Here is a 25,279-nt window from a genome sequence, read left to right on the forward strand (position 1 = left end):
GATTTTGATAAGGAGGGAACAGAAAGAGGCAGTTATGGAAAGATCATATAGGTCAGAGAATTTTACAAGAATTGGACATCTCGGTGGATAAACTTTAAAGAAAAATATAAGGACTTTTTTGGAATAGCAAAATTTAAAAATGAAAAGAGGAGCACAACAAATATAAAGTGAGTATTCTTTTAGAGATTTAGTACGAAATGAGGATTTTTTTTTCAAGAGGGAAAAGGAAATGTATGAGATAAATCAAAAGATGATTAAAAGGTTGTTTAAACAAATATAGTTTTACAAGGAAAAGATGGCATCAGATTTAAACAATAGTAAAAGAACAAAAGAATAATAGAATTAAGAAATGAGAGACGAGAAAGTGTTAATGGTCAACAAAAATAGTGAATGTAATAAAGAAGTATATAGAAATTACATAAATACATACGCTAAAAAGAAAAAAACAGAGAGAAAAAACAGGACAATGAAGATTTGGAAAAATGAGCAACATAGGAAGACGTGAATAATGTTAAAAATGGTAACTATAGAATCAGCAGTGGGACTGCTTGGGATAAAATATATGTATAGAGACATGTTGAATTGGCAGAATAAGTGCTTTGTGGAAGTATTGAATGGTTAGATGAAGGTTTCAGACAAGAAATGTATAGGAGTTATAAAATTTATATGGGGGAAAAAAGGATTTAAAAATTGGAGACTGATAGTCAATTCAGATTACAAGATTTTTATGAAAATAATAGAAAGAAGATTGTAGATGAAATTAAATAAAATATTAGAGGAACTGTATTTGGGAAAAGGATGCCAGGAGTTATTAATGTTGATAGGATAAATTACAGGTGATATAGTGAAGAGGAAAACTATTAAAATCATAAGTGATTTGAGTAAGACATTTGACAGGATATAACACTAAATTTTATGGGACATATTGAAAGAATGTAATATGAGAGAGAAAATAAAAGTATTTGTTTCACCATATGAAAAAAAAGTAAAACTTGTAGTGAATGGATGGGTACATCAAGAAATAGATGTACAGAGGTGTCCAGTGGGGAGTATTTTATTTGCATTAGTTGTGAATGCAGTGGTTAGTAAGGTTAATACATCATTAGCAGTAACACAGTATATGACTGTAGAAGGGATTGAAGTACCAGTTATGTTCTCTTGTGTGTCTGATATTGGTTTAATAACAAAGAAAAAGACTGAATGGATCAAACAACAATCAATATTTGAGTGCTGTAGGAATGATTATAAATGCACATAAAAGTAAGGTTATAGAAATAGGATGTGAAATAGAAAATGTTAAGTTCAATATGGGAGAAAGAGAAATATTAGGTATAAAATTTGGTAAGGAGACAATGTAGCAATGGGAAGATATATGAAAAGCAAGGAATACATACTTTGGAAAACAAATTGTCATACCAAAAGAAAATGTATTTAATAAATGCTGGACTACTGGGAAAAATTGCAGATTTAGCCACTGTGGTTAGGATCCCTATAAAATATGAAAAGAAATTAATGTCAATTGTGTTGAAGAGAGAGGTGTTTTATGTTAAAGGGGAGAAGGTTGGGTTTGATAAACCCAGTTGTTTTTGCAGCTTTGTTGAATTTATACAAGGTGTTAACATGGTTTAAAAAAAGCAAGTCATTACTAAGTACAGTAATGAAAGAAAAATACAAGAATTGATGAGTAAATTTAAAAGAGGGAGAGAAGGTGTGAATGGGGAAATAAGTTTATCACGAAAAAAATGTTATGGAAAATAAAGGTAGGTGTGATATAGAACATAATAAAGCAGAATGGTATTAAATATTACTGGATTTTCCCATGGGAAAAGTTGGAGGGAGAAAAAATAAAGCCATACAAACCATGATTGGAATGGTGTAAGTGAGATGTAGAATGCAGAAATTTGCAGTGGAGATTATCAATAAAGAAACACAATTTATTTATTTTACATTTGTTTACCTGGATAGTCCGACTGGATACATGTCCATTTTCAGCGGAGGCCTGGGGAGAAACGCTCCAAATAGACAAAATTGCATTGATTACACAAGGTTAGACAACATTAGAAAATGTTTAAACAAAGTGGTGTTATGTTCAATGGTTTAGTAGTGTTCCCTAATAGGGACTCACGATTCTCATGGTCAGACACAATTAAAAGCAAAGAGACATCAGATTGGATACATAGTTTGGTGAAGTAGTTACATGTTACGATATTTACAGATTATGCTTTCAGTTTATAACTTAGTCAGGGTTGGTACATGGGCAAAGCCAGTTCACTTTGAGATACTGTTTGAGTTTTTTTTTTTTTTTTGAAGAGACTTATGGAGGATTGTAGGGTTATATAGTTTGGCAACGAATTCCAGGTTTTGCCAACAAAGTTGGCAAACAAGGATTCACCAGCAGAGTTATTAGCTTTGTGGGTTTGGACCAGTAGTTTTTTTGGCTGATCGTAAGGATCTCAAGTTTTTATATGGCTTAATAATATTTATAAGTGAGGGGGGTATCCTAATGGTAGTACAGAATTGTGTGCGCTATTAAGAGTTAATTGTTCTGAATTAAGCTGTGCAGTTCTAGCCACTGTAGTTGCTTCAGGTTCTGGCAGTGGTGGGGTCTATAGGTGGAGCCAGTGGCGAATCTGGCAGTATGGTTGTAACTATGGGAGAGCTTACTTAGTTTGGATTTGTTAAGATTTGAGAGTACAGGCGAGGCGTATAAAAGAGTAGAGAGTAGGTGTGACCGGGCAATTGCAGTCCTAGCCAGTGGGGTTAAAATGTTTTGTTTCTATACAGTCATCTAAGCTTCTTATTGATGGTCTGTATGGTTTTGTTGACCTGTAGGTCAAATTTAAAATTATTGTATATGATAACCCCTAGAAGCTTGGTGTGTTGTTCTGGGGAGATAGTGGTACCATTGTTAGACGTGACAGAGAAAGTGTGGCAGATCTACTAATGGGGGTGAAGAGTAGAAGTTTAGTTTTATTGGGGTTCAGCAGTAGGCTTTGGTTGGTGAGCCAGTTCTCAATAGTGTTAAATGTATTTTGGGTTAGAATTTGAAGTTCGGATAGGGAGGTGACTGAGCAAAGAGTGGAATCATGTGCATATTAAATGCAGGTAGCTTTAGGGATAGCAGTGTGAAGGTTGTTGATAAAAATAGAGAAGAGTAGTGGACCTAGTATGGAGCCTTGGGTGACACCAAGTGTGAGAGGTAGCTGGCTGGAGAGTTTGTCCTGCCATAATAGTGCCTGTTGTCTACCAGTCAGGTAGGACTGGAACCACTGGATTGCGTGCTTATTGAGGGAAATAGACTTTAGAGAAAGAATGAGAAGTTCATGGTTGACCATGTCAAAGGCTTTTGATAGGTCAAGAAAGAGGGCAGAGGATAGCCTATTGTCATTCCTGTTTTGGTTTATGGCATTAGTAAAGGAAAGGAGGGCCACAGTGGTGCTGTGGTATGGCCTGAAACCATGCTGTGAGTTGGATAGTAAGTTATTCTGTGTAAGGTACTGCATTAGTTGCTTGTGTACACATTTCTCCATTATTTTGGCTAGTGGGGAAAGAATGGCAATGGGTCTGTAGTTGGATATTTCTGTAGAACTGCGCAAGTAAAACTGAATATGCCATATAAAATAGAGAAAAGAATGTGCAATTACTGTGGTGAAGTTTTAAGTAACAGAGCATTTTTTTTTCAAAATGTATAAGGATAAAGACTTTATAGGAGAAATTATGTGAAGAGAATGTCTTGAAAGATATTAAACAAATGAAGGATATAAGCATGGATATTTGGAATGTGGTTATTATAGTAATAAAGGAATATGTTCAAAAGTAGAGAATTTATATAATATAGACTGTATGGAATAAAGGATTGAATAAATTAAAATTCAACAGGAAATAGATATTGTAGAAAAATAAACTAGATAGTTTGACAAAACAAACAATAATCACAGGCTTTCATGTACAAATCACACTAGATGGTTTGACAAAACAAACAATAATCACAGGCTTTCATGTGTAAGTATGTGCACAAGCATGATTAGTATGTGAAATCTTGTGATTATTAAATTGTTTGCTTGTTTTGTCTTCAACTGTCTGGTTTGTATTTCTACATTTGTGACTTTGAAACAGCTAGTGTTTCCTGAAAATACTTTTTTACATGGAAATTGATATTTTGCAGGGATATTAAAAAAACAAGAATTTTGGTCATGGAAAAAAGGGTAGGAGTCAGAAAATGAATGAAAACAAAGTTTATGTAAATGAAGAAAAATGTGAAAGTATGTAAATAATGTATAATATGCAAATATTTAAATATGATGCTTAGTAAAGGACCCCTACTCCTTTCAATAGGTACTGTGTGATCTTTTACATCCACCTGAGCTACCAACAGCTCAAGCAGCTGGTATCTCTGTTTTAAAATCTTTTCTGAAGGATGAGATGCTCAGGAGTTTAGCACCCTCCTTATACTGCACTGCAGTGTCAGCAGTCCAGCTGCTTGAAGTCGGAATAGAATCCACAGCCTTCTGAACCAAAGGCAAGTCTGATATCTTTTACCTTCTCGAGAGTGTATTTTTCTTTTTACAAAATGATCTTTATAGTTGCAGGTATAAAGAAAGCATGGCATTGCAGTTTTTTCCTCCTTTATGGCATTTCTATCCGCTTCAGCTTCCTCAGTGCACTCAGTGGCTGAATGAAATTTGATGTATTTTTTTCCTATTGTATTTGAAAATGTCTTGCTAAAAAATACAGCAAGGTATTTCTGTAGTTCATTGTTTTTTACACCCATTTATAACTATTGGGATCACATAATTATTCTTCCGGCTGTAAGGATTCACAGCTTTATTGTCATTCGTAGTTGCAGTTTTTCTCTCCCCTGAGACATAAACTTGCTGAGCCTTTGCTTAATTCTGAATGTTATTTATAGCATGTTATGTTAAGTATTTGTGAATATGTGCAAAATACGACAGCGGTTTTATAAGCTGGATGTTCATGTCATACGTTACGGAGCTAGTCACGATTAAGAAGAAACAAACAGAAGCATTTGATATGTAAAATTCTGTATGAAACAAGACTGTGTTCACTTGGTGCGAAATGGCTGTTAGTGCGGAAGCTTGTTTTGAGAGGACCAAGTGTATATTTCAAATTGTGTGTTTTTACTGAGCACATTGTTGGGGGTACTTTGATCTACATATACTCATCATTCATAAATACATTGTCTGTTATGTTTTGAAACTTCTGTAAAAATAGAATAATTTTGCTGGTAGGACTAGGCATATTGATCTTTTTGATGCATATTGCCATTTACAGTTGACTGAGTAGCAGAAGTTCTGTGGTTTGGCTGACTCACAAAAAGAATATGAGTGGAAAGTACCTGAAGCAGGACCTAAAACTTGTATTCCATTTAGAAAAGTAAAATAAAAATATTTGGCACTTGATATTATCACAACCAGATTTTCATTGTTGCAAAATTCGCATACTTCAAGTAAAATGAGGGCATGAAAAAATATTTTTATGTTTTCCTCAGTGTGGAAGACATCTGAGCATGCATGCTCACTGCAGGAACTTCCCAAAGTCCAATCAAATGTTACTTAATGCAGCCTGTAATGTCTTAGTAGTACTGAATGCTTTTTCACATTAACATTTTTACTATTTGCAGTTCTACACAGAATAATTCTGTTATTTCTTCTCCAAACTGGCCGGCGATAATACGCAAGTACCGTTATTTCTAATGATAGACTGCAATGTTTTTAAGAAAATGCATAATTGTGTAATTTACAATGCTATGATTTTTAAGTGACACATTTTAACTTTAGAACAGTATGCATTTTTCATCACCATTTCAGTTTAATAAATAGATGTCTAATGAGGGCTACTGTTTGTGGAATCTGGAGCAATCTGTACTTACACATTCCATTTGTCATGACAAATCAAGCGTGCGTCTCTATTGCACGCAAATCAGGAAGATGATGTTTTTAAATTGTTTGTCTTTCTGAAGCTAATCCAAACTTTCTCGTCAGCAATAAGGACTTTGAATGACACCTTACAGTGTTTAACGCCCCCATTTCACTTGAAGTATGCAAATTTCGCAACTGCGAAAATCTGATTGCAGTAATACGTAAATACCAAATATTTTATCTGTGCTATTTGCTCACGCATCAACTACCTTTTATAGAATGTGTGACATATATGTAGGAAACAAATCAGTAAGTTGCAACAAAGTAGTCAGTTGCACACTTGCTGCAGATTCTGCTCTGAATAGAAATGTGATCTGACAAGAGAGACTAGAGCATTGTGATGTTATGAATGCTCAGAGTTCATTGTACACGAGAAGTAGCTTTATACGATGATCCTATCATATCAGTATGTCTGCCCTCATGAGGGCATTCATGGTTAAAAAAATAAATGTAGCAGTAAGTAGGTGTAGTGCTGCTACCAGGTTTTGACAGTGTTGAAATAATGCCAAAATTAAAAATATGCTTGTTCAATTTTTGCTTATTGTGGTCTGTTAAATTACTGGTTTATGTTGAAGATTATCTTTCTGGTATGGGAGAATCTGTGGAACTTGTACCTTAGTACCCCAACTTGACCATTGTCATGTGCAACAAAACTAATGCTACATGCTTAAAGGTTAAATAAAATCTGTGTATGTTAATCTAAACAGTTAATATCGTCTTTTGTTTTTGAAGGTATACAGCCACTTGAAGAGAATTGGATACATTGTAATAAGGTTTGATGCCAGGTAAATTGTTTATTTGTACATATATATGTTTCATTTCCTTATCTGTTATAACCTTTATGTGCAGAATAGCAGTGTGGTTTGTATTCTGTAGAAAGGTGAATAAAATATTAAGTCTGAACTCCCGCCATCATTCATTTCTTTGTTTCCATTGTTCTGTAATGTGTGTGCATTTATTAACTGAAAAAAAGTGTTTTGGTTGTGAAAAGAAGTAATCTGGCTGTGTGAGGTACATGGACTTTGGTCAAGGGACATTGGCTTCTGATGTTCCTATAATCTTAAGGTACATTTGGCATTCTTTTCTTTCATGATGAGATGATTTCAGTAGGTGACATGTTCAGATAGTTATCTCTGGTTAAAACAGCTGGTATGAGGTAGCTGTACACCGAGAATTCCCACCGTGTTTGGATTGCCAAAACTACATAAAAGTACCACGGACCCTCCAATGAGAGTCTTAGCTAATGCTAGGATGTAATGGGATCCTATCTCGCCTACATTCATGACAGATGGGTTTCCATCGGCAACTAATACACTAGCATGAAGTCTCTCATTAGCTGGGCTACTCCCTATCCCAGGATGCACTACACCTGCTTCCCCAGATCTCGTTTGCCGCTTAACAAGCTGGACGTGGTCTCGACTTGGCTGGAGCTAAGTGGTTCTTTTTATCTTATTGGTCCTTGACCTAGGGAATTTTTTGTCTATATTCACCAAACAGCTGTTTTAACAGCTATTGCTTTCTATTTCTTAAGTTTTTGTTGGAGTGCTTGAGTGTTTCCAAAATTTGATTTATTCTGTCGGGCAAGGCCCGTTTAAGTTAGAGGGCCTTTGCCCTACCTTTGAGTGCTATTAGGTTTAATTAACTTTTGTTAGTTGTTTTTCGGGCAAAGCCCGTTTAAATTAGAGGGCTTTGGGCCGTTTAACTGTTTTCTAATTGTTGTGAGGTAAACTTTCAGCGGTACTCGCCAGTGTGTCTCGCGCTTTTCAGTTGGCGCTTTTTTGTGTATAGTGCTATACTTGTTGAGTAAGATTTCCATAGAGTTTTTTACTTGTTGTGGCTTGTATCATGTCTAAGGAACACAAGTCAGGTTTTAAAAAATGCACTCGGTGCAATTACAAGATGTCCATTACAGACAGTCATTCAGTCTGTGTTTATTGTTTGGGGCCGAAACATCTGCAAGAGACTTGTAGCGTCTGTCATGCGTTCTCCGCTAGAGTTCTTCAAGAACGCAAGAACAAGTTGATATTGAAAGGGCTTATTAAACCTTCTTTTGAGGAAGCCTTAGATCCACCTGTTGCTTCCAAAAAGAAAAGATCATCGGCTCCGACAAGTCCGTCGGAGCCGACTTCTAAAAAGACAAAATTGACCTCTTCTTCCTCGGCTCCACTGACTTCGGGGCCGAGGGTCTGCCTCGATACCTCCTACTTCGGCTCCATTGCCTTCGGAGCCGCAAGTGGGAGTATCGAGAGGTGAATCACCTCCATCGGTTCCAATGGCGCCGGTGGAAGTGTGCAGCTCAGACTCTTCCCCCTCGGCTCCAAAGAAGGCTTCTTCGGTGCCGATGGTGGTCCATGCTGTGGTGGAGTCGGCGCCGATAGCATTGGAGCCGTTTCGGTGCCGGTCCCATTCTCTCTCGGGCGAGAGGAAAGTCTTCTCGATTGTCTACCTCCTCTAAATCCTCGAGACTTTCAGATTCGGACCTGGATAGGGTTTTACAGAGGCTATTCCAATCTCCAGTGTTTACTAAAATGGTCTCAGCTCCAGCACAGTTTGCTTGGCCGATCCTCCTCCAACACATTTGATTCCTCCTCCAACCTCTTGAGCCGTTGGAGCCGGTGGTGGTGGAGCAATGTGGGCACGGTCGGAGCAGAGATCCCTTACAGGCCTCTCGGTTCCGACTGTGCTTCCTACCCTGTCCTCCGGTTCAGGGTTTGGCACTCGACTTCTTCAGCAGAGGGCGAGGAACACTTTAGGTTTCGGTGCTTCGGTACCTAGTCTTCCTCTTGGAGCATCGGCTGCTGGAATTCCTGGTGCCATCGTGGCCTCTAGACCAGCGACCTCCTTGGATTCGGGAGGTCCGGCCTTTGAGGTCATGAGGTAGCCATGTCTTTGCCGGTTCAACAAGATTCTACCTCACCGTCCCTAGAATTGGAGACTGGTGCCTCTGTTGTGTTGCAGCCCCGGCAGCGGGCCCCAGGGCCTGAGGATACCCCATCGGCGGTTCCCTTCTTCCAGGTGGTCCGTCCGAATCTGCTTCGGACGAACCACCAAGGAAGAAACTGTGTAAGAGGAAGCACGTAGACTCCCAAGATGAGTCTGTTACATCGGATACTGACCTCGATGACGCAGAAGGGTCTCCCAAATCATCTTCGGATGATATCTCCTTCTCAGACATCTTGGAGATTCTGAGACAGAGAGGTGACTGGCAAGCCAAAACCCCTTCAGCTGAGGAGTCAGTCTTCCTCAAGGCCTTTGGGGCCCAGCCTTCCGCCTCCTGGGTGTCTCCGCCTTTGATGAACTCCTTGATTTGGTTTCTCGAAGGCGTGGGAACACCCTGATTCTGTGGAACCGGTGCCTGCGAGGCCCAATAAATTTTGTCAGCCCCAGAAGGAGTTTCTCACAAAGGGTGTGCCTGTAGATGCTTTGGTGGTGGCTTCTGCCACACAGCAGGACGTGGCAGAGGCCTATTCATCCTCCTAATAAGGATTCTAGGAGCATGGTCTTCAGCGGCCTTTGCCTACGGTCGCTGAACTACTTATGTCATTTTACGAGGCTCCAAAGGGATCTTCTCAAAGAGCTAAATGACTCTCTTGTTGGTAACCTACCTGAGGCGCTGGCCCCGACTGTTGGTGCACAGATGACTACCCTCTTTTCTATTGTTAACTCGTCCATGAGGCTCATTTCATATGCAGCCGGAACAAGCGTTGCTCTCAGGAGACAAGCCTGGTTACGCTTGTGTTGAGGCCTTCAAGTCTTCCTGCGCCGCCGGCCTTTGATGGGTCATCTTTGTTTGGACCCAAGGTGAAGGACACACTAACTCGGTGCGAGCAGGAGGGCAAGACTTTGACTGCCGTTGGGGCCCGATTTTCCGCTCCTTCTAGGCCTTACCCCAAGGCTGGGAGAGGAGGGAAAATGTGGTTTAGAAAATCTCAGAAGTCTTTCCCTACTCCACCCAGTGATTCCCCTCCAGAGGCGGGGATTTGGAAGACGCCGCCCAGAGGTGGCAGAGGCCCCGTAACTCTGGAGACCGCGATTCCTTTCGTGGTTCTTCATACAACCAGCGTTCCTGAGTTGTTGCCCGACTGTGCAACTCCGAGCCAGTGGCGCACCCACAAGCTTGGGAATCCATAACAAGCGATCAGTGGGTGATTATTACCGGAGGATATATCATCCCCTTCAACAAACCCTTTCTTTAAGGGAAATCCCGGACGTACCACCCAGTCAGCGGGATCAGGCAGCATTAGAGATTTCAAAGCTGCTAGAAAAAGAGCCATCCAGCCTGTCCCCATCGACCAGATCGGATCAGGAACTCACTCAAAATTATTTTTGGTACCAAAAGACAGGGGACTTCAGGCCCATTTTGGACCTCAGTTCATTGAATCGTTTCAAAGAAGTCCAAATTCAATGGTCACTCTTCAATCTATTCTTCCTTTGCTGGAAAAAGATGCATGGATGTGCTCCATAGATCTCCAGGACGCTTACTATCACATTCCCATAGCTCAAGAGTCCAGGAGACATTTACGCCTCACCGGAGTCAGTCATTTCAATTCCGAGCACTGCCCTTTGGTCTCACCACAGCCCCAGGGTGTTCACCAAGTGTTTGGCAGTGGTAACTGCTCACCTGAGAAGTCTGGGATTCCAGGTGTTTCCTTATCTAGACGACTGGCTCCTTACTGCCACCTCCGAGCATCTACTACTCCAAGCGCCAGAGCCACGTTCACCTTGGGCCGTTTCTTGGGGATCACGCTCAATTTGCAAAAATCTGTACTACAGCCATCTCAGCGTATTACTTTAGCGCAGACACAAAAGAATGCGCCTTTTTACCGGCAGCAAGAATTCAGGTCTTACAAGATCAAGTCAAATCCTGTCTCCCCTACAAAGAGCCCCCCATCGGATCCTACAACTGTTGGGCTCGATGGCGTCGACCATACTTTTAGTTCCCTTGGCCAGACTTCACATGCGAATTTTACAATGGCTACTGTCGGTTCAATGGTCTTATCAGGAACTTCCCTTGAACCACTTAATCATAATCACGGAAAGTTGCCGTCGAGATCTGCTTTGGTGGCTTCTCCAATCAAATCTCGACCAGGACCCTTTATACCACAACGTCCCATTGCCACTGTGACTACGGACGCCTCCCAGGTAGGGTGGGGGGGTCATTACCTGGACAGGTCGGTCCAAGGTACATGGCAGATCCAGGAAACGCATTTGCATATCAATGTCCTGGAGATGAGAGCGGTACTATTGTTACTCCAAGCTCTCCATCACGCTCTCCCACAGGGCCCGATTGCTATCCTATCCGACAACATGTCGGTGGTATGGTACATAAACAAGCAAGGTGGAACCAGGTCTTACCCACTATGCAGAGAAGCCATGAGACTTTGGCACTGTAGCTACCAACCGCTTTCTAATGGCAAAGTCCAATGTGATTGCGGACAGATTAAGCAGGACCATTCTTTTACCCCACGAGTGGTCCCTCAACCAGGGTATAGCTGAAAATCTTCGACAGATGGGGTCATCCTTGCTGCGACCTGTTTGCCAGCCCTCACAATGCGAAATGCAGAGAGTTCTTCACACTGTTCCTTCTCAGGGACAGATTCCCAGGCTGACTCACATTTGGCCCCAGTCTTCTCGCCTTCCCTCCGTTCCCCTCTACCGAGGGTGATACAGAAGGCCATTTACATGGAGAGCGAGATGATTTTGATTGCCCGCACTGGCCTCGTCAAGTTTGGTTTCCTTTCATACAGAGGCATGCGATAGAAGGTCGAAGTTTTCTGAATCCGCTGCCAGACCTGTTGACTCATCAGTCAGGACGGCTTCATCCGTCTCTCAGGTCCCTGAAGTTGGCAGCATGGTTACTCCACTTCCATCCTTAGTCCGAGACAATGCTCTTTCGCGGACGTGGTCCACATACTGTCTTCTTCTCATAAACCTTCCACCATCAAACTTTATTCCAGTAAATGGAAAAGGTTTGCCTTCTGGGCTCAAGAACGGGGTATAGATCCTCTCACTGCACCAGTATCGGAGGTTCTGAATTTTCTGGCCTCCCTTTTTCAGTCTGGCTCTTCAGTTTCTACCATTAAGGTTCAGCTAGCGGCCATTTCTAATTTTCATGCTTCATTTGAACCTTCATTGATGTCTCATAAACTTTGTAAGGCTTTCCTTAAAGGGGCTTGGCTCCTTAGGCCTCCTTTATCTCATCCTGTTCCCCCTTGGGATTTGAATATGGTTCTTGCTGCCCTAACTGCCCGTCCTTTAACCAGCTGCTACCTGTGATTTAAAATTTCTGTCTTGGAAAACGGCCTTTTAGTAGCCATAACGTCTGCCAGGCGAGTTTCAGAACTTCAAGCTTTTTGTTCTGATCCTCCCTATTTGATTTTTCACAAGCATAGAGTTTCATTGAAATTAAACCCTGCATTTATACCAAAAGTGGCCTCCTCTTTCTGTATTCAACAAACTATAGAACTCCCTGTCTTTTTCCCAGAATTCTCTAATAAGAATATACTTTGCATCAATTGAACATAGACAACTGCGTTTTATTTGAATAGAAGGAAATCAAATCAATTGTTTGTTTCATTTGCAGCGAACAAATTGACCAGTAACAAAAACCTCCATATCTAAATGGATTAAAGATTGTATCATTTTTATTTATGCACAGGCTAACAAAGACCTCCCTTTTCCAGTCAAGGCTCATTCTACCAGGGCAATGGCTACTTCCGTAGCTTTTCACTCCAAGTTATCAATAGATGATATTTGTGCTGCAGCAACCTGGACTTCTCCGCACACTTTCATTTCTCATTACAAATTGGATGTGGTTTCTCGAGGCAGAGCTTCCTTTGGTTCCACAGTTCTCAGGAGTGTTTTCCAATGAGCCACCTGGGATGTAGGTGCTAGGGACGCTGTCCCATCTGTCATGAATGTAGGCGAGATAGGATCCCATTACATCTTTTAGTTATGTACTTACCATAACTTCGGATGTATGGGATCCATCACCCTCCTTCCCCCTCCATTTGGATTTAGAGGAGCTGTAGTCCCTTTTTTCTTGGCGTTCTTTCTTGAAGAACTTTAGTTGGTTATAGTGACTACTAGTTTTTCTGTGTTTGCATGGATGTATGAAAGCGAACAAACAAGATCTGGGGAAGCAGGTGTAGTGCATCCTGGGATAGGGAGTAGCCCAGCCAATGAGAGACTTCGTGCTAGTGTATTCCGATGGATCGGCTCCGAACCCATCTGTCATGAATGTAGGCGAGATGGATCCCATACATCCGAAGTTATGGTAAGTACATAACTAAAAGTTTTCCATCACATATGCCAGTGCTAAACTTGTTAACAGTATTTTGAAAAAATATGGCAAGATGGAGTCCCAGATTTATAAGGATTCGTGGTCCTTTTTAGCAGCTATCGAACAACATTGGTTTGTTGACTATAGATGTTACTGATTTATACTTTTCAATACCCCCATGATTTGGGTATTGATTGGGTGGTGGAGCGGATGCTAGCCCATGGAGCAGAGAGTAATGAAGTGCGTTTGGTACAGGAATTGTTGGATGTCATTTTAACCAACAATTTTGTGATGTTTCACAATGACATCTATATCCAAAAAGTAGGGGTGGCTATGGGCTCCCTGTGTGGAGCCAGTGAGATCAGGACTGGGGTCAAGTTTTATACAAGATTCCTTGATGATGTTTTTATTTTGTTTGATGGGGACAGAGTGGAGGTAGATAAATTTGTAGAAAAGATCAGTAACAGTACTACTTTCTTGAAGTTTACCCACACTTTTGCAGAGGACAGCATAGCCTATTTAGATGTTTATTTGAAGAAGGATTTTGTAAATAAGTGTTTTGTGGCTAGCATCTATTGTAAAAAAAACTATTCTAATACAATGCTCCACTACTCTAGTGCCCACCCCGAGCATCAGAAGAAATCTATAGTCAAGGGACAATTGGTTCGTGCTGCTTGGATGGTATCAGAAGATGTTAGTTTTGTTGAAGAATGTGAAGTTTTGAAGGACATGTTCACTAAGAGAGGTTACCCTGAGTCAATGATTTTGGAAATAATAGAGGAGGTACAAAACAAAAGAAGAATGGGAGTTTACAAAGCTATTTTGACAGGACAAACCACGATGTCTAGTATTGGTTACACTAACACAGGCTTCCTTTCTTTTGTTTCCATTGATGAAAATAATGTGGAGGATAATAAGTTGGGTTTTACAATGAGATTTATTACCTCTTACAGTATAGAGGCAGCTTTAATGAAGTGTATCCTGATGAGAAACTGGGGTTTGTTCAGTTTTGATTCTGACATAACAATTAAACTGGGAGACAGACCTTACGTCACTTACAGAAAAGGGTATAATTTAAAGAGTTTCATGGAGATGAATAGTGGAATGTATCACCGGATTGATGGGACTTTCAAGTGTGAGGCGTGCAGTTGTTGCAGGCACTTGGCAACTGGGGCCAGTTTTTCAATTGCTAATAAAGCTTACAGGATAAAGGGAAGATGTACATGCTCTTCAAAGTCTGTAGTTTATCTTGCTTCCTGTCAGCTTTGTCCCGCATTTTATGTGGGCAAAACTGACAGGAAGTTTAAAGAAATGATCTATGAGCATGTATACAGTATAAGGAAGGCTAGGTTAATGAATGCCCTGGCCAAACATTGTAGTGAGAACCCCACTCACTCTTTTGTGTTTAAGGTTTTAAATCAAATTACATCAGATGTAAAAGGGGGCCCTTACCAGTTATTGTTAGAGAGACAGGAATTGATTTGGCAGTTGAGGTTGAATTCTTACAGAGCTCCGGGTCGTAATGACAAGGTTTCTCTTTTGTGCATACTGAAATTAAGAAGTCTATTGAGATAGAGCAATGGCCATCTGATGTTTGTGTTGATGGTAGTTGCACATACATTGCCGTGTACTTGTCTTCATTTGCCTGCCTACATGTTCATTGGAGATTTAAGCAAGCATTATATTAACGGCATGTTTTTATAAACCTTGAAATGTGAATGTTGGGTTAATATTTCACGATTGTTTGATTTTTCATTGGATTAGGTTTATTTTATATTAGTCTAAGTAGGATTTTTAATAAGTCCAGCATTTGAGGATGTTGGTTTTTATCTAGTGGGTAACATTTGATTGATTATGTATAAAAGTTATTTTTATTTTTAACTTGTAGTTCAGTTATTTATGGTATAGTCTCTTTAAATGTCAATTAGTGTTAACATGTGTTTGTAAAGGGAGATGTATATTTGGGTGTGGGTGTTATTTGTACTGTTTGTCTGCAGAAGTTCGGCTATCAGTTGAACGAAAAGCATTGTGTAAATAAATTGTTGCTCAACAAGTTTGACTTCAGTTTTGCTCTTGCCTGGAGTTCCTTTGGAGATTTCTTGGTGTGTGTTCCAGTGTGCCTTGTGGATTTAACTGTAGCTGTGCAGTGGACAGAAATGGAGCCTTCAGTGTGAGTTCTGCCAGCATATATGGTCACAGGAAGAAGCAGCCAGGGAAGGATGCACATAAGTGACTAAATTCTGCTTATACAGCCCAGGGAAAGGGAGACAACTAGGTCTCAGTGCACAAGCTGCACTTTTTGCAGGAGAAGGGTACTGGCTTATCTAGCTTAAAGAGGTAGGACCTTGGCCTGCCAAACTTTATATTCACATGTTAGATAATGTGAGGGCAAAAATGAGCTCCCATACAGTGCTTGCCTGGCTTCTTGAGAGTAGGAAGTAGGGATGGTAGAAATCTCAAGTCTGCCCAAGATATGAAGGCTCTCTGGTTGCTGGCTGTTGCTTCTCACTGCCGGGCAGAAAAGAGAGTATGGATTTTGTTGAGACAGATTGGGGGATCTTTTTTCGGGTACAGTGCGGTAACGTATGGGGTGAAGCAACTGTTTGGTCACTAGAGATGAGTTGATTACTTGATATGGTAAGAAAACAGGAAAAAAGTGGCTGTGCTTCCTTTTTCCCAAATCAACGACAGTAATCATAATCACCAAATTAAATAATGCTAGTGGTTTCTCATTTTAAAGCAAAACAGCTTTGTATTATTTCTTCCTCTTTTTTTATAATCTAGTAGGATCTTAAGAGTTACAAGTCCTGCTTTCAGAAATATCCAAGAAGCACTCTGTAGATTGATTTGCTCAGGAGATTGCATACAGCTTTCATGCCAACAGCTTCTGACTGTCATACTTGTGTCTTCTGGATTATACTACTCATTCACATCTAATATGTTTCATATTTTAGTTTTACTGCACTTCCTTCCATGTATTCTTAACATTAGGTATCAGATAGCACAATACTAGGTCTTCAGCGTCAACTACCCCTCCCAAAAGAATTGCTGCTTTGAGCATATCCTTAGGTCTTCATAGGCTGTATGTTTAACCATTACTCTTGCATGTGTGGTATATGAGGCTGGACTATTAGGATTTTATGAAATTCCCAGAATCTGCAAGATTTGACATCAGGAAGTGAAGTTTGACTAGCCAGCATACAGATGGGCAACCAGATATCTCTTATGAGGCTTTCTTTCTCATAATTGCCGCTCACCCCACTCTCAAACCAACTATATAAACGTCTGTTGTACTCTTAGAACATCAAGGTTAAGTACCATTCTTGTTTTGTTAATGGATTGAGCATCAGCCAGTTCCACTTACACTAATTATCAGGATAGCTGTCAGACAAACTTATTGGTAAGAGACAGTGAGATAATGGCATATTATAGTTCAGCAAATGCATTCACTAGTCACGTCTTAATCTTATTATTTTTTTTTGAGTTTAGATATGTTTTTGAAATGCAAAAAAAAAAAAGTATTTTGCATCACTACAGCATTTGTGTGGAAAGTCACTTTGAGTTTCTTTGTACATTTTTGACCACAGCAATGCTGACACAATTATTATTGGTTGTCGGCTGTGGAAATGTCTGCAGAAACATAGCAGATGTTCCCTGAACTCATTAATGTGAGGATGGCATAATGGTTGAGGGTTTTTCCTTATAGATACAAGGTATGGGGTTTGAATCTAACCTCTTATTGGCTAGGTTTTTAATAGTCTGCAGACTAATAGCCTAGGATTAACCTATGAACAGAGCTTTGCTAGGGTACAATTACAAAAACATAGCTTAGTAAGTTTCTTCTATGCCACCTGTCAGGCCTTCTGGAATCACTCTTTAACCATAGTCTCTAAACAAGCTTCATACCTCATAAATGAGAACAGCAATCTGCAGCAGTTTTCCTGTACAGCATCAGCAGCAGTTTTTCTGTACACAAAGGTAGGCCATCTACTGGCTTGGGAAACTGCAGACCCATACGTCTCACTAGGTTGTTGTTGTGTCTTTCGGCTTTTCCCGGTTAGGAGTCGCCACAGCGGAACTCCGGTCCGCTAATGATTGGCAGTTGATTTTTACGTCCTGAGTTGCCAGCCCTAATGCACAACCTTCAACGAAGGTGCGCCCATTTACGCATGTCTCCACGCAGAAGACGCTCTAGCTGAGAGTTGAACCGGTCAGCGTCTTACTGTGAGGCGACAACGCTACCGCAGCACCACCACAGCGGATCCACAAGTCTCACTAGGTGTGTATACAAAACCATGGATAAGAATAGTCATGGAAATGATCAGTAATGACATAGACAACCAACAGACACTGGACACAATCCAGTTTGGTTTCTTCAAGGGCAGGTCATGCCAACTCATTCTGGTGGACTTCTTTGAGAAGTTCACCAAAGCAGTGCATGACAGCAAAATGTTTCATACTACCTACCTTGACCTGGACAAGGCATTTGACATGATACCCCACTTTAGCATTGGTGACAAACATAAGAGGTTGGGTATAAACTCTTTCACCTAGTGGATATTCAGCTGGCTCACAGTCAGGGGTGTCCACCTCTAAAAAAGAGGCCAGCCACCGTGGAATCAGACAGGGATCAGTCCTGAGACTGCTGTTTTTTTCATCTACTTCTCAAGTCAAGGTCATGGGCCTCTGGCTGACTAAATTTGCAGACTGTGGAAAATAAAGAACAGTCACAGAATCTCCCATCAGTACTAATATTATCCAAGAAGGTCTGACACAAACAAATAATTAGTGTCACAACCATGGGACTAAAACTAAATGCCAAAAAATGCTTAATAGTATCTTTTGGTAAGTCAGCCATCCCTGGTAATTACTATATTGATAAAACGCCCCTAAGAGTTGACCCATTAGTCAGGGACTTGGGGACATGTGGACCGTACTCTAGCCTTGACCATCATGTGTTTATGCTAATGAGGAAATCCTTCTATTTTCTGAAACTTGTAAACAAAAGTATGGCATCTAGTTTCAAGGAGGTCATTGTTCCACTTTGGCACTCATTACACCTGTCATTGAGTACAATGCCCCTTTGGTATGTACTTAACCAGGCACATCCAGCAGTTGGAACATCTACAGAGGTTCTTCACTAAAAGAATACAGGATGTAAGTAACATGTCCTGTGCAGGCCACTTCAAAGCCCTATCCCTGTATTCTGTCGAGAAGTCCTATACCTGACATACAAGACATCATTGGAACCCCACTCTGAGGGACCTCCTGTATATACATAATATGGACAGCACCATACTTAAACCTTGATTGTGATATAAATATGACCTGTTGGAGAGATTGGTATATATCCCAGAAGACTATGCCTTGTCTGGAACAGGCTTTCCATCCATGTGAGGCAGCGTTCCTCTCTAACCCAAGTCAAGTGTAACTTGGATAACTATATGGGAAAACGGAAATTCACTCATGGTTTGGTACCTGTGGCTCTAATGAACCATTTTCAGGCCGCCTGTGTCCATCTCCCAGGCTCCTGTTTTACACTACCAAGGGTACCAGAACTTGGCAGAGATGTGGGATGTATGACTAGGCTTTAGAAGGCCCCAGTGGTTGTTAGTCTAGTAGTAGTCTGATGAAGTCTTACTTGATGAATGTCTTTTTATCTGCATTTTGTGATTTTTATTTCTACCAGTGTAATAAAAGTTTGGTACTACACTTGGAGAGGCTGGTCTTTGGCTACAGGTGGAGTGTTTTCTATTTTCTAAGTGTTCATTTCACACTCTTGACACCAGAGTTTTGTTATTGATGTTTTTTACTGGTGCTGCTGGTAGCCATTATGTGACTCTTCATATTGAGATCGTTCACAGTAGATTTAAACTACAACAGAGATGGAAGAAATTGGGCTGCCGTCTGTTTTCGAGGAGGGATTTGATTCTTTGCCCTTTCCTTGTGGTCAGCAAGTGAGTGGGGCTGAAAAAAACATTTTCCATCTGATTTTAACTTTAACTAACAAGGTATCCAAACTGTAGGAAGCAGTTCAAAAAAATACAGAACCCAATAGTACACATCTCAGAGACAATGGGCAGACGTCAGAGAAGGGAGATGGCTGAGACGGCATCCCTTGCTACCAACAAGGTAACCAGAGGGACACCGTTACTGGGTTCTGCTGCGTCAGTTGATGCCTGCTCCTCGGGACAGATACGACTTATGCAGGGCACCAGACAACCTTGCGATAGACTGAAGGATTGGTTCCGTAACAATTTCGGACTTTTTAAAGCCGGCCCTGAAAACAATGATGACAACATTGATAAAAGACTGAATTGGAACAAAGACTATTAAAGATACGCAACCTACAATGTGACAACGCATACTTGACTGAATATGTAGGTAAACGTAGAGTTCCTAAAGGTTTTGCATGTGTTTAAATTTCCGAACGGGTTAAAAAGTGGACAGAGTGAATGTGATGAACTACTGGAGATGTTTGATCAACACGGGATCAAACTGATGGAATTTATTATTAAAGCCAATAATAACAAAATTAAAGAATTTTTGACTGACATTGATAAAATAACAAAATTTTAAATGTTGTTAATTTTAACATCTTTTCTTTTAAATACAATTATGTGTTTGATAAAGGGGAACAGGATGTTGTGAACAACATTGAAAGAAAGAAAAGGAAACTGGTTAGGAATGAGTATAAATACCAAAAACAAGATAGCATATCCCTTACCTAAGGCGTACACTGAAGGGGGAAATGAGAATGTTAACAGTCAAAGGACAGAAAACCCCAGCATAAGACAAGTTCCTACCCAAAGAGAAACAGTAAGGGATCAAGTTTATGAACAAGAGTACCCCCCATTAAAAAAGTCGTAGAGATTACAAAATAAAAACAGTTACAGAAATAACGGTAATGTTTTTAGGGACCTCCTGGAAGGGGCAGGGAAACATGTACAGGAACCAACATCAGTGAAAGAAGAACAGTTACCACTAGATCCTAGTACTAATAGTAACCGACGGGGGATGATGATGGTGAGATTATTAATTTGTTTGGGAGTTTAATTCTTTCCTATCAAGGTTTCAATATTTTAATCTACGCAGGTATTGTTATAAACAAAAACTTTTTTCTTTATTGATGAAAGGGATAAAATTTGTGCCCTCTAGAAAGGAAGACATTAGTTCCACCTTAACTGAGTTAAAACTCTGTACTAGGAAAATGAGTTTGAAATATATGTTCAAGGATAATTTAACAGCAAGTGGAAGAGATGGGTTAAGGAAGAAAAGTTGTTACAACTGTCCTTTACACCCCCTTATAGGTACCTTTGACAAGATATGTTCACAGGAGATACATGAATTATTGGACCACGATCGACCTAGGCAGTTTAACCTGACCAAGAAGGAAAATGACTTATTAAAAGAACTTAAAAGTAATCCCACCTTGAGGTTTATGAAACCGGATAAGGGGGTGGAATAGCTATAGTGAACATTGAGGATTACAATAATAAGATTTTTTGTACGTTACAAAATGAAGAGAAATATGAATGTGTTTCCAGGAATTAAATAAATATTTCTTAGAGGAAAATTAAATTAGTCATGGAGGACTCCCTATTTCTGGGGGTAATTAATGAAGAAACATACCACTTTTTGAATAATGACAACCCAACCATTCCAGTGTTGTTCGGAATTCCAAAAACACACAAAAATGTTTACAACCCACCTTACCGGCTTATTATAACAAGTCAAAATAGTATAACCTATTCACTGGGTGTTTTTATAGACTGGATGGTGAGAAATTCTTTGACTTCTATTGGTCATACTTTACAAGACTCTTGAGACATTTTGAGTCAGATTCAAAATGATTATTATAGTGAGGGTTCTAGTTTTTCAACTGTTGATGTGGTTGATCTATTCACCTCCATACCTCATGAAATAGGGCTCGAATTTTTCCATGAGGTATTGGTGGAAAAAACTACCTTGGGAAACACCATTGTTAATTTTATTATGGTGTTAATGGAAATAGTTTGAGAACAATTTCTTTAGTTTTGGGGATGAATTTTTCCGTCAGACCAAAACTAGTTGTGCCCCACTTTTTTGCCAACTTAGTTATGTACCGTTGGGAAAAGGAACATATCATATACAGTCCATTTAAAGATTCTTGGACTGTTTAACTAAGGTATTTGGATGATATTTTTATCCTCTGGAAGGTAGGGGAAAAGCACGGGGAGTTCATAGATTATTTGAACAGTATATGTGATTATTTTAAATTCACAGGTAACAGCGGTAAGGAAAAAATTAGTTACCTGGACATGTTTCTTTGGAAAGACAATGGTAAACAATGTTTTCAGTCTTGAGTCTATCCAAAACCCACTTTTTTGAACGACTACTTGGAGTTTAAAAGTAGTCATCCTTTACATGTGAAAGGAAACATAGTAAAGGGTCAGATGGTCCGTATAGCAAGAATCTGTTCAGACCTCGAAGTAGTGAAGGTAGAAATGGGTACCCTGGTGAATTTATTTGTAGTAAGGGGATATCCATTGGAGTTTGTTTTACCCATTTGTGACCAAGTGATTGGTGAATGGGGTTCTAGATGTAAAGCATTGTTAGGGGTAACCCAGAACAAAGAGGTTATAAATCCCTATTTACAGAGAAATGATTTTTCCTATTAAATGGTATTAACCTATGGGGAAACTTGTGACAAAATTAAGGAAATTCTCCAGAAAAACTGGGTACTTTTTAAAGGAAATGATGAACTCCTTGGGATCATAGGTAATGGGCCTACTTTTTCTTACAGGACTAATAATAATTTAAAATTTTTGTTATAACACCCCATTTAGCTGGAAACAAAGACCCCCTAAGGGTACCACTAAATGTGGGGCCTGTGACTATTGTAAATTTATCATTACAAGTTTCTACCAACGGTTATGAGGTGAGGCTAGCCACGGGTTCCTGTGTCACTACAGGGGTAGCATGTATTGCTATTTGTCAGGATTTTTATATTGGCAAACCTGAGAGGAGGTTTAGAAGAAGGTTCTACGAGCACATTTATAGCATTAAGAAACAGGATGAAAATAATGCACTATACAGACACATTAAATTCTGACCGTACTTTTCTGTTTGGAATTTTAGAAGTGGTCTTTAAGGACTTTAGGGGGGGTAATTTGAAAAATAGAATAGATAGGGATGAAATGAGGTGGCAGCTATGTTTGAATGCCATCGTTACCCCAGGTATTAATGATAATGTCTCATTTAAACCAGAGCTAAAATTCAGGGCAACACGGCTGTAAAATAAGCCTGCCTAAAAGGAGACTATTTTGTTTTTTAAGAACTATCTTTGTTATAAACTGTTTGTTCTTTATATTAATTAATGTTAATTTTTTGCAGTGTTTGCCTTGAATTTTCTCTAGGGTGGGTATAGTGTTGTTAAATGTTTTTAACAATTAATTGGAAGTTCTGATTGGGGGAGTAAGCTTTGTTAAGACATACCTTTGCATTCATACACAGTTATGATGAAGTCGTACTTGACAAAAGCGCTTGACTGTGGTTTGTGTTTTGGATGTATTTTAAACTACATCTTTTTGTCTGCATTGTGTGATTTTTATTTCTACCAGTGGAATTACATTTTGGTACTACACTTTGAGAGTCTGATCTTTGGCTACAGGTGTAGTGTTTTATATTTTCTAGTACACACCTATGAACCCCTTAATAACTGACCAGTCTGATGATGTCCATTTAATTCTTCCTCATTTCTGGGTCTAGGATCTGACATCGGATCCAGTTTGTCTGCTTTTACAAGACTATGATCTGAGCCTCAAGCTCCTCCTTCTTCCATAATTCCCCATGCCTGTCTAACCCTTAGATCTCATTTGCTGCTGTTCTCCACAGACGTTTTCTGTAGTTGTCTAGCTTTTTCTCAGTGGAAAAGATAAATTAATTCTCAAATTCTTCTAATTTTCTTTCTGATACTGCTGAACATTTCTATACCTTCTTGCCTTTCTTCATTACGTCCCCTCCTATAGTTTTCATTGGTTTAGTGTTAGGGACTCTCCCCTTCACTTTCCCTCCATTTTTTTCATTGCTTCATTACTTCTTTCTGTAGTAAAAAAAAAAAGACTATAGTGTTTGGCCTTTTTTCTCTATATAACATTTTCTCCTGTGTGTGTGTGTGTGTGTGTGCGCGTGCGTGCTTGTGTCCGAGTGTGTGTTTGTGCATGTGGTGTTTTGGCTTACCTGTCATCATGTCTGATAGACCGGATAAGCTTACAGGGTTCAAAAGATGCACTTCTTGTGGGCACAAAATCCCTTATTCTGATGCCCACCAGAAGTGCGTGTGTTGCCTGGGGTCCAAACATCTGCAGGCTGACTGTCCCATCTGTGCAGCCTTCAACCTGTGCACCCTTTCATATCATTAATTTTGAAGGTATCATGTCTGTTTCTGGAGCTCAAACTCTTGTTAAACTGTCAAGTTCCAAGGATCATAAGTGAAGACCTCAGGTTCCCCCGGGGCTTTGTCCTATTCTTATGCAGAGAAAAGACCTAGACTGATGGATCCAAGTGTGTCTGAAGTGTCTTCAGATCCCAGAGTCCTCTCTGCTCTGAAGCTGGCTCCTGATAAGTCCACGGATTCTTTATCACCAGATCCGGCCGTGGTAGTTATTGAGTCTCCATCGAGAACGTCCTCCTCAGATCCTACAGTGTCGAGTCCGAGGTCTTGGAGCCCAACTCTGGTTTCAATGTTGACACATGCTTTCCTGGTCCCTACCTCCCAAGAGCAATTCACCTATAAGATTCAGGCACTCCTTGGCTTCCTTTAGGTCATCTCAGAGCCTTCTTTGATCTGATATGGATAGGATGATGTGCAGCTTTCTCAAGGCGCAGATACAGTTGGGACTTTTGCCATCTATGTCCCATCCATAATCTGTGAGATCTCCAGCTGCTTCTCTTCACCCTTCTCTTCTGATCCAAGCAATTGCTTCGGGATCTCAGGGTCTGGTTTCTCTGAGGGAGCCGTCGACAGATAAGAGGATAAGGATTTCTTCGACTCCATCAGGGTCCTAGACTGGCTTGGCTCCAATGCCGTCAGAACAGAAAGGGGTCTTGGATCCGAGATGTTAGCACCGACTGCAGGGGGCAGGTGACGGGTCTAACCTTGTTGGATCCATTTCTTCCCCTAGGAGCTTCGGCCTTCGACAGCTCGGGTCCGATACCCTCTGGAAGCTTCGGTTCCGGGGTAAATTCTACTCCCTTTCCCCAGGTAGCTTATGCTCTGGGAGAGGGAGAGGGTTTCCTCTAGTCCATCAGCCTTTTGGGTGGTAGAGAGGACCTTCTCTAGACCTAGAACTGCATCCTCTCCTCTTCCGGATCCTACTCAGTCTACATCTCTTCCGAGTCCTGAGCCCATCCATCCTGTTTTAGGTCAGCCCCCCCCCCCCCCAAACTGACCTTCAGTCTACTACCCCCCCCGGGCCCTATAGCTTCTGATTCTTCCCCTGAGCTTCTTGAGTACCCGTCAAGAGAAAGTGCAGGAGGAGGCAGTTAGAGTCCTTTATGGAGTCCTTAACTGAAGACACCGACATCGATGAGGGAGAGGGATCCCCAAGATCTCCACCAGGCGATGTCTCCTTTGAAGACATCTTGGACATATTGAGACAGACAGGTGGATGGTCCTCCCAACTTCCCTCTTCTGAGGAGTCAGTGTTTCTACAGGCATTCGGGGCAGGTCCGTCTACGACCCTTCCTCCCCTTGAGTGGATGAACTTATTTATCTAGTTTTCCGCCGGGTGTGGAAGGAACCCGATATTGTAGAACCTATTCCCAAATGTGCAGACAAATATCTCAGCCCACCTAGTGACAGACTTCATTGGAATAAGGGTGGGCCCATTCATGCTATTGTGGTGTTGGCGGCCACAAAGAAGGAGGTGACCGAGCTGAGCTCCACAGTCCATCCCCTGAACAGGTAGTCCCAGGCTTTGGACAGACATGGGAAGCTCATCTACACCTCAGCCACTTTCGGACTGAGAACGTTGAACTACCTGGCCCATTTGACTCGCCTTGAAAGAGATTTGTG

At 40.6% G+C, this 25,279-nt stretch overlaps 1 protein-coding gene across 1 annotated transcript in view; it reads left to right on the forward strand.

Annotated features, from left to right (window-relative positions):
- The window catches only part of TSEN54 (tRNA splicing endonuclease subunit 54), a 667,232-nt gene that overhangs the window by 291,745 nt on the left and 350,208 nt on the right, over positions 1 to 25,279 (forward strand). The window contains exon 6 of the mRNA XM_044086814.1: positions 6,672 to 6,724. Within this exon, the coding sequence (XP_043942749.1) occupies positions 6,672 to 6,724 (53 nt within the window). The remainder of the gene's footprint in view (positions 1 to 6,671; positions 6,725 to 25,279) is intronic.

Source organism: Protopterus annectens, chromosome 10.part0 (genome assembly GCF_019279795.1).
Source record: "Protopterus annectens isolate FY-2018-M chromosome 10.part0, PAN1.0, whole genome shotgun sequence".
Lineage (NCBI taxonomy): Eukaryota > Metazoa > Chordata > Ceratodontiformes > Protopteridae > Protopterus > Protopterus annectens.